Source organism: Bradysia coprophila, unplaced genomic scaffold (genome assembly GCF_014529535.1).
Source record: "Bradysia coprophila strain Holo2 unplaced genomic scaffold, BU_Bcop_v1 contig_232, whole genome shotgun sequence".
In the NCBI taxonomy this organism is placed as follows: Eukaryota; Metazoa; Arthropoda; class Insecta; order Diptera; family Sciaridae; genus Bradysia; species Bradysia coprophila.
Genome location: NW_023503493.1, coordinates 19,619,751 through 19,629,915, shown reverse-complemented (window position 1 = coordinate 19,629,915; position 10,165 = coordinate 19,619,751). Strand labels below are relative to the sequence as shown.

Here is a 10,165-nt window from a genome sequence, read left to right as displayed (position 1 = left end):
CAAACCATTCCATATAGCTATGTCAAAAAACGATTTGAAGAGGATCAGGGTCAGGGTGGATCAGCCTTTAATCTTTTATAGACTGAAATCATATATAACCTCTTATTAAGTACGTCATTTCTTTTCTTCCCTAATTTGCATGTGGGACTTAAGTCTGTTATGCAAATTATTTGTCGTCACTTTCTCGACTTAAGTCTTTTATGACTATTTCAACAGTCATATTTCAAGAAACCTTATGTAGTAGATTTGATGTGAGTTAAGTCTTTTTTACAAATTATTTCTAAACATTTTCCAAAGCTAAGTATCTACACAAATTATTTGTTGTCTTTATTGTCAAGAAACCATTGGGAGGTTTGGTAACCCCGTCAGCGACGACATACATAAGAGATGGCTAGTTGATTAGTTTAGATGATTAGATGACTAGTACAACAACCTTGTACGTATGTATACAGTCAGCGACTTTGAAATGAGTAGCGCATTTTGATTCAGCTGCTTTTCAGCTGATTCACTAAGAAAACAAATGTGCTAACACTTGTTGATACAATGTACAAGCATGCGCTTGATGGTGGTAAAACCGTTTAAAGACGTAAAAACATATTTGTTTGTATGAGTGGATCATCTGAAACGAAATGCGGCACTTATTTGAAAGTCTATGACTGTAAATTGTTGAATTAAAATTTTGTCATCAATCTTTCGACGATACTTGATCAAAGAAGTAAGATATTGAACAATGTCTTTGCTCGATTTAATGAACGGTAAAGGCATTTGGTAGAGTCTGTCCTTTTATTCCTGCTGTCGTTATCGATAACAGGTGATAGCCGTATGTAACCGGTTAATAAGTTTATGTAGGATACTTTAGGACACTTATAATGACCTTTCTTCTTACCAATATAGAAGCTATCAACATGTTTTTGTGAAATATATTCGACATGATTTTTAAAGCCATTTGAAATGTTTCCGTTAAAAAGGACTGCCTGCAAAAAACGAAATACACTGTGCTCAACTTAATTGACCACTTTCGCCTTCGCCATGAATGTATTAAATTTTTTAAATCAGAAGCTGAGACATCATTATTTCATATAAATGCAATTTATCAGCCATGGCAATGAGTGTGTTTTCGGCAATTTATTTCCTTATCCTGTTCATATCAAATACAAATTGTGACACCCTTAATTATGCCCTAATCATAGACTAGTTGCAGTGGAAGAACATAGACGTGGCGCTATTCTTCGTTTGTGAGCTTTCCACATGAACTAAAGGATCATAAAAGATTTGAATGCTCATGAGAATGTTTTAGGCAACTAATTTATCGGAAGGTTGCCTTTTCAAAAATAGAAGCAAAAAATTGATTTCTAACTAAGATGTTTAGTTGTAAATCTATAAATTTTTGTATTTCTTTACAAGAACATTGAAATACTGTTTAATTCACAGCACTGCTTCAATTTTATCATTTTCTTGAATTGAACTGAAATCAAACCTACGGTTGCATCTGCTTCGATGGCTTTGGTATTTATGTAAACTTAATTATTCGGCTAAAATGTTATCGAATATCATTCTACGGATTTTCGATAAGATAAGATAGGAAACCCATTTTTATTCGCTGTAACTGTTTGGTAGTTAGTCAATTATTTTCAGTGGAGCTACAAAGACGAATCTTTACTGTTACACTTCAGTCATCTTCAAATTTAATGTTAAAGGTATGCATCAAACCGAACCATAAATCACTTTCAAATAATTATTCTATTCATGAAAAATTGCATGCATAGTGCACGATTTTTCGAAAATATATTTTTACTCTGTACACCCGAATAAAATGATCGTTTCAGGTTCTACACGATCAATGACAGTGAAAGTTAATGACATCATAGAATATAAAAATAAACAAAAATACGAAATTGATTGACGTCGATTGTAGTTGGAATCTTATTAGTGTTTTTAAGATGAGTAACAACAGATTTTGGCCACCAAGAGCGGACATTTACAACGAGAGATTTTGTTGTTGTAATACATCGCAAATCGAAGCTTTTGTTGTAATTGGTGTGACAGCTATTTTAACATCACTGCTATGGAGATCAGCAATACTCGCACCAATAAAACTAATCGCCGTATTTCTTCACGAATTTTCTCATGCATCAGCCACCTGGTTAACTTGTGGTGAAGTGTTGAAAATCGAGGTAACCGTGATACATTTTGATCAATCCTCCAGTAATTACTCTACGACAAAATTGTGTAGGTGAATGAAGATTTCGGTGGTGTTACTCGAAGTCGAGGTGGAGTGCGATGGGTAATTCTTTCTGCCGGATATACAGGATCCGTGGTCTGGGGTTCGTTTTTCATTCTTATGACATGGGATCGACTACCGACTAGGATCGCCGCTGGAGTGTTTATTGTGGCTTGTCTTATAACCGCAATTGTATTGCATATCAAGGTTATTGTCATGATGGGCAAATCAACTGTACGACTGCTAATCCAATTAATTGATTGCAGCAATCAACGTTGTGTGGAATGAAATGCTGCTTTGGACTGACAATGAGATTCTTGATTCTTCTTGTGGCTGCCATTCCAGCTGGACTTTGGGTAATAACTCAACTGTGTGACTCTTTCTTCCATCAAAGCTATACGTTTCCGTCCATTCCATACAGGTCTTGGAAGAATTTGTTACAATGAGCATTCATCCATTACGTTGGGTCATGTTGGCTATTGGTACAATTTGTACTCTACACGCACTTTACGACTGTGTTCACGACGTATTATGCAAGAGTATAAACAATGCTGCACAAGGGAAATCGGATGCGGTGATGTTTGCGGAAGAATTTTGTGGAACATCTAGATGCTGGGGACTGTTATGGTCTTTAATCGCTATTGCAGCGGTTGGTCTGTGCATGTTTGGCATTACAGTTTTATCGGGAAGTTGTTTGTAAACGGGTTTGTTGAAAAAAAAACGAAATGATCGGAAATGATAAAGGATAATTTTGGTGAAAATTTTTGAAGCTCTGTGGTGTGATAAAAGTTTTAAATGTTTTCTGGCTTCCTTATAAAGAACTTGTGAAAAGAGTGGGACATGCCTACAAATATGTTATTTATTTTATTGCATTTTTAACATTAAACTTAATTTTAAGGCGTTTTTTTATCTAACACATTATTGCTAAAACGAATAAAAATTAATTTGTTAAAGTGTTAAATTGGAAATATTATTATTTTTGGTCGAGACTATGGTATCCTGGACTGGTATTGGCCACTTTTAATCTGTTACACAACAGAACAATTAAAAAAGAGATGGAAGATGACGGTTATTAGACCCGTACGAAGTACTGGGGTCTTATAGGTTTAGGCATACGTTTGTAACACGTCGAATTGGACTCCCTGAGTAAGGGGAAACATATTGTGGTTGTCTACAGATGCCAAATCAGTGAAAAAAAATGTCCGTCTGTCCGTCTGTCTGCACGATAACTTGAGTAAAACGCATCCGATTTTGAAAATTCTTTTTTTTCCCGTTTGGTAATGTCAAAAGACAGGCTAAGTTCGAAGATGAGTGATTTTGGATCGACCCCTCCCGAGCTGTGGCCCAATAAGTGCTTTACGGTATTTCGAAGGTATCTCCGGATATTTAAACGTTACACTTGTAAGTGATACGTCAAATAAAAGGTATTTATAATACCGATCGACAAAAAAAAAAGTTTATGGAAATCGGATGACCGACTCGTGAGTTAGACCCCTTGGTGTGAAACAGGCAGTTTTTGCTTGTAGGTCGGCCACATTTGAACATATTTCGTCTGTTTTAGCTTTATTAGATAGGTATTGACCGTACCAATCAAAGAAAAAAAAAGTTTTTGAAATTATGTTCTCCGGAGCCTGAGCTAGGTCTCTTGGAGTGAGCTCTTATCTGGCTACTCGGCCATATAGTGAACGTGGAGTATTTTGTCAATATCTCGAGTAAATTTTGACCGAATTTCATGAATATTTTTTTGTTTGAAAGGTATTAACGAATGTAAATCGTCAGAACTATTTCAGGTCTCCTAAAAAAATGGCTTCCGGCGGCCATATTGGATTTTAGTAAAATTGAAATATCTTGGGAAAAATGGTACTTAGAGAGTTTCTGTACCAGAGAAGTAATTGGTTATGTGTGGGGGGTTTTAGGAATCCCATATGTGGACTTCTATATATATCTATATACAGCTATATTGAGCAATATACAGGCATATAGAGCTATATAATAGCATATTCATCTGTGAAATGTTTATTTATAGGAAAATATATGTAAATATAGCGGTATATAGCTGTTTAAATAGAAATTTATGAAAGTTGACTTCGTACGGGGCTGTCTATATTGCCTCCGGCAATTTATTTGTATATGCTAACAAGGCAAAGAAAGATAATGTAAGTGATTTTAAAGGGCGAATAGCTTTTCAGAAGAGAATGAAGTAAATAAAATGAAGTGTTTCACAGTAGAGGCTTTTGATACGAATAGGTGTTTCGTACGGGTCGGCGCGGCGTTAGCTATGTTTTTATTTAAAATTCGACACAAAGCATTTGAAAACTCTCATTATCATATAGGACAAAGCACTCGAGGTCCACCAAAATCAACCGGACGCAACTCACTCGACGCTAGGTTTTCTTTAGAATTACGTAGAATATCTGCAGAAACTAATTTTACCCAAAAGGTGAAGTATTAAATTGAAAAGTTACCAAAATAGTATACCTCTTCTAGAATTTGTTAGTAGGACGACCTAGGTGCAAAAATACACTTGGTGAAGATACTTATCATGTTTGGTATCGTTATAAAACTTAGACTTAGGCTAGGCTAACTAATTAACATAGAGTGTCCTGGTCGCACATTTCAGCAGTCTAAGTTCAGCGAGGGTAACTATTTTAACAAATTTTTGCCGCACTTTCGATTTTCATTTTATGTGATTTTTAATCACAGGACTGCCCTCTAGGCACTCTACTAAAATCAAAAATACTATTTCATGTACATGACTATGTTCAAGCTCGCAGTGTATACAATTTTCACTCGCCAAAATAAATTTGAAACCACCGACGTACGTTATTAACTATTATGCTGACGTAAGAAAAACTTCAAAGCAGTGAGATCAACCGTCATAGTATAAAGGTAGGTATAATTAACCTGTCGACAACGAAAGCAATAATAAACGGCAAGCTCTGACTAATGAGGTCTTATATAGCAAAACGCATGTTCGAAAAAAATGAAGTAAAAGAGTTCTGAAGTCAATCATTCAAAATCTTCGATCAAATGAAGTAATAGTTTGAATAGTAAAGCTGTTAATATGCTTGCCGTCTGTGAAAGGTTAATAATTTTAGCTGGGTCATAGATTTTGAGATATCTGAAGAGTCATGGCAAGATTCATATTTTTACCTTGATGCATACACAATGATATACTCAAAAACGAATATTACCTCCATACCATGCTTTTATGGGCCGTTTGCAATCAAGAGTCCCTTAATTATATACTCAGTTCCAGGCTGTTTTCTTCAAATTTCAAACATTTTAACATTTCAAACAAGTTAACGGTAAGAAATCATAAATCTCGCGGACGACGATTTACGGCTAAAATTTTATAAAGAAACACCGTCATAGAAACGGACTCATTTTCCCGTTTATCGAATTTGTTTTCGAAATAAAAGATTTTATATCAATGTCAAAGCTTTCATCAGTGCACACTTTCATATTCTGCTGTTGTCAGTCGCTGTAAACAACGTCACTTTCGATTGCATATAATCGGTTGCAGTGTTGAGTGGGCAGTGTATCAAATTAAACTGAATATTCTTGCATCGGTCTGCTGACACACTCGTCAGTAACGAATGAATTAAACCTAGACTGCAAATTTACAAGTTGCGAAGTGCATTCGAAATTATCACTCTTGGACACATAACCTATAAACGGAGAGTCACTACGAAAAACCCAAATCAAATTTTACTAACGAAAATACTCGAAGCCGAACACAAACATGAGTCTAAATGAATATAAACTAAGTTGTGAACTACTTGGTCATTCGTTGGATGTCCGCGCTGTAGCAGAAGGCAAAAACTGCATAATTTCGGGATCTCGCGACAAAACAGCAAAAGTCTGGAATGCTGAAGGGTAATCAACGATTTATTTACAATTTACATTGACAGAATTCGTAGTACTAAGAAATGGTATTTTTTTTAGCGGTACATACGTGGAAGGAGTCACATTGCAAGATCATACAAAATTCATTGCATCAGTTTGCGTTTTAGATGACGGTCAATTGATTTGTACGGGAAGTAATGATGCACAAATTTGCGTGTACACTCCAGGAAGTGTTGTTCCAGTGACAGTTCTAAAAGGACACACAGATACTGTTAGTACAATGACTGCTGGTTTTGAACCTAATTCATTGGTGAGTGGGAGCTGGGATAAAACAGCTCGAGTTTGGACAATTGCTGGTTTTGGGCCTTCGCAATCAATTAGTTTAGTCGGTCACGAAGCTGCTGTATGGGCAGTCGTTTCGCTTTCATCCGGCTATTACGTAACTGGATCCGCTGACAAAAATATTTATTTCTGGAACAAAAAAGGCGAAAAAGTGAAAGTACTGAAGGGACACACGGATTGTGTGCGAGGTCTCGCAGAGATCGGAATTGGTGGATTGATTAGTTGCGGTAACGATGCTGTGATAAAAATTTGGTCGGAAGACGGTGAATGCATCAAAGATTTACACGGACACAATAATTACATTTACACAATGGCAATGAATGTGGCGATCGGCACTGATGTTTTCGTCACAGGCAGTGAAGATAGCACGATACGAATGTGGAATTCGAACGGTGAGCTCGGTGATGCACTAACATTACCTGCTCAGTCAGTATGGTCAGTTGCTTGTTTGCGAAATGGTGACATTGTGACAGGAAGTAGTGATGCGGTTGTCAGAGTTTTCACTAAAGACCCGACCAGGTATGCAACCGAGACGATTTTGAAATCATTTGCTCAGGCCGTCGAACAAAGACAATCAGACACGAAAATGGAATTGGGTGGAATGAAAGTGACTGAGTAAGCATTCGAAGGACATTTTCTTTTCTTCGTTTTCGTGTAACGAAAAACTCGATACTTTGTAGATTACCTGGACCGGAATCGCTATTAAACGAAGGAACTGAAGGACAAACAAAAATTGTCCGTCATGCCGATGGAAAGGTAATGTGTTATCAATGGACCAAAAACGAATGGTTATGTTTGGGTGATGTAACTGGGGCATCCGGTGGATCGCAAGAGAATTCCGGAAAGGTGCTGCATGAAGGAATCGAATACGATTATGTCTTCAATGTGGATATATCTGATTCACAACCTCCTATAAAACTGCCGTACAACTGCGGTGAAGATCCATGGATGGCCGCACAGAAGTTCATACACAAACATGAATTGCCACAAGCGTATTTGGAACAAGTGGCTAATTTCATTGTAAAAAATTCGGAACGTACTGCACCCACTGTATCTGCTCCAGTAAGCAGGTAAGGAAGAATATGGTTTTGCATATTCGATTATGATTTATAATTCAAACGGAAAAAAAACTTCAGTGGCTATCAAGATCCATTCACCGGTGGGGCCCGATATATACCAGGTGGTGGCGCCAATATTTCAAATAATGCCAACTTTGTCGATCCATTCACTGGTGCATCTAGCTACCGTACAGTTCAAGCACAACAGGAATCGCTAAATTCCAGAAGTAGTGGCGGATCAGCTGTTCCTACAGGAATTCGTCATTTCCCTCACAATAAATACGTTACATTCGACGTGTGTGATGCAGCCAAAGTGTTGAATAAGTTAAAGTGAGTCCTTAATTGGCAAGCTTAATTGACCAGATATAGAAAAATGTTCTGAATTTCAGAGAATTTAATTCGAAAATTGAAAATGAAACGCTTCGAGTCACCACGGAACAATTGGATGATTTGAATAGACTCACGCAACCGGTAAGTTTAGTATCATTGATCTGTGCTGGAAGTTTTGCTATTTCAATAAAAAAAACTTCATTTTTTGTGCTTCCTCATGAATTTCTCTAGGCACCAACGGACTGTCAAAATGCTATTCAAACCCTACAAGCTGTGTTGCAATGGCCAAAAGGTATATTTGTTTTTTCTCTTCTGAAACACCTCATCGACTGAAATATTTCAGATTTGCTGTTCCCAATTTTGGATATCGCTCGTCTAGCGACCCGTCACGAAAATATTTGCTCGACTCTAGCTACACCTGAATTTGTGCAGAAACTCCTTGATAGCTGTTCACATTCGGCAGCAAATCAACTAATGGTGACCCGCTGTTTCGTCAATATGTTAAATCATTCCGTTGGTAAAAACATCGTTTCCATTCGGTTTTTGGATATTGTACGCGAATTGTGCAAAATAAAGCAGGGAAGCGCCAATTTGCAGGTATCTTTCTTAGATGTCATTCGGTGCTGGTGGAAATTTCATGAAACTTTGCTTATAGATTGCAATTGCATCGTTTTACTTGAACACATCAATTCTGCAAACCGAATTGGCTGATCAAGAAATATGTCGACTACTGGCAGAAGGTTTGCTGGGATCACTGAAATGGATTGGGGACCTCGAAGCATTTTATCGATCTTATCAGTCACTTGGCAACTTAACGTGTACTCCATTCGGACCGGTCACAAGTGCCCAGATAATTTCCGTTGATGTTGCGGTCGATAAACTTCGCTATTTTATGAGCGCTGTACTACCAAATGGTTTCGAAAAATTGAACGAAATCGCCAGAGATTTGACCTCTGCACTATAATTCCCGGGCAGATTGGTTTCTCTCTACAACATAAACTATCTTTGTGGCTTCTCGATTTGAAAAATAAAGGTTTTTGATTAAATAATTAAGAAATTTATTTGCTGGCTGATGACGGCCCCTCAGAGGGATCTGGTTGACTTATTGAACTTATGGAATGGGACTTTCTACGCACTTCTTGCAACAATTCTTCGATCCACTTAGTCTCTGGAATGTTTTTCGCCCATTCGGGTGGTTCGACTCCTCCTAGTGTCACCTTGGACATAACCGATCTTATCTAGAAAAACTTTCCGATTGGTACGAAATTAACCAAAAGTTTTCTATCGAATGTTACCTCATCACATTTGGTCGGATCAATTTTAATGTCTAATTCATTTGGTCGTGGAGCATTCCATACTTGACACGCAATTTCTGCATCAGCAGTTGGATTTTGATTAGCGACAACTGGCTCCTAAATTATTCTTTATGATCACTGGGCACCAGTTTTTAAGAGATCAAAATACCTGGACATTGGTGTTGTCCTCATCCTCATCGTCATCATCATTATCATCGGCAAGGTCTTCTAAATTCAATTGCTGGTATCCTGCGTAGGGATCAATAGACGGAATTCTATCATTGTCCAAGTCAATATCGTCGCTGTCACTGTTATTCTCATCCATTCCGTGCATGGGCAGTGAATTCGTAGACGGTGGCTGCAGATCGATTGAGTCGTCCGGATATTCTGGTGATCCCATTTGTATCCAAATTTGGTAAGAACAATAGAATCACTCCCGAAATCGCTTGAATGTTTTGAAAATGAGCAATAGATTCAGATAGAGTTTGGCATATTTGACGTTTTCAATCGAACTAAGATGTCGTTTGTTTTTCGAAGCCGCAAGTAAAAAATGGACATGGTTTCGAAGAAAAAACTTTAATGAAGGAGGCTTTATGTCGAACCATTCCATTCGTAAGACCACAACCGGCGCTCATCAGGTTAAAAAGTTTATAGTCTAAATATTCAGAATTTAACGAGTTCATGCAACGCACATCAAGCAAAAGTGCTCGTAATGACAGCTGCCAAATAGAGTTCTATTTTGTATGAAAATTTCAAAAGTGCTTCTAATGACTGCTGCCAAATAGAGTACTATTTTGTATGAAAATGTTTTACATTGTCAAAATGTGTTTGATACACTGTCCAATTTCAGTACTCTATTTATAGAGTACCACTCTAAAATGATGCTACTAGTATCTAGCAGTACAGTATAATCGCTCAAGAAAGAGATTCTCTGTCTGTTACCGTTCAAACACCGTATAACAATTATTTTCATGGAAAATCATAGCATACCAATGACCCAATACTTTCCATCATAGAGGTAGACTACATAGAGGAATTATGAGCGAAATTCATTGAAAAATTATATCACA

General features: G+C 37.2%; 3 protein-coding genes and 1 long non-coding RNA gene across 4 annotated transcripts in view; 2 read left to right on the top strand and 2 right to left on the bottom strand.

Moving 5' to 3' along the window:
* LOC119075619 overlaps nt 1-10,165 on the bottom strand; it is a 40,130-nt gene that overhangs the window by 15,822 nt on the left and 14,143 nt on the right. Inside the window, exon 3 of the long non-coding RNA XR_005087426.1 lies at nt 190-195. This is a non-coding gene — a long non-coding RNA (uncharacterized LOC119075619). The remainder of the gene's footprint in view (nt 1-189; nt 196-10,165) is intronic.
* On the top strand, nt 1,525-3,087 carry LOC119075615. Its single transcript, XM_037182094.1, has 5 exons — nt 1,525-1,697; nt 1,827-2,174; nt 2,234-2,428; nt 2,488-2,577; nt 2,643-3,087. The coding sequence occupies exons 2-5, from the start codon at nt 1,941-1,943 to the stop codon at nt 2,919-2,921; spliced, it is 798 nt and encodes a 265-aa protein (XP_037037989.1). The 5' UTR covers nt 1,525-1,697; nt 1,827-1,940; the 3' UTR covers nt 2,922-3,087.
* LOC119075609 (phospholipase A-2-activating protein) lies at nt 5,663-8,849 on the top strand. Its single transcript, XM_037182085.1, has 8 exons — nt 5,663-6,100; nt 6,170-7,027; nt 7,093-7,482; nt 7,549-7,800; nt 7,860-7,941; nt 8,032-8,092; nt 8,144-8,397; nt 8,456-8,849. The coding sequence occupies exons 1-8, from the start codon at nt 5,967-5,969 to the stop codon at nt 8,762-8,764; spliced, it is 2,340 nt and encodes a 779-aa protein (XP_037037980.1). The 5' UTR covers nt 5,663-5,966; the 3' UTR covers nt 8,765-8,849.
* On the bottom strand, nt 8,842-9,594 carry LOC119075618. Its single transcript, XM_037182097.1, has 3 exons — nt 9,265-9,594; nt 9,096-9,212; nt 8,842-9,038 (listed from the first exon to the last, which is right to left on the bottom strand). Exons 1-3 carry the CDS (start codon nt 9,493-9,495, stop codon nt 8,859-8,861), a joined length of 528 nt encoding a protein of 175 aa, XP_037037992.1. The 5' UTR covers nt 9,496-9,594; the 3' UTR covers nt 8,842-8,858.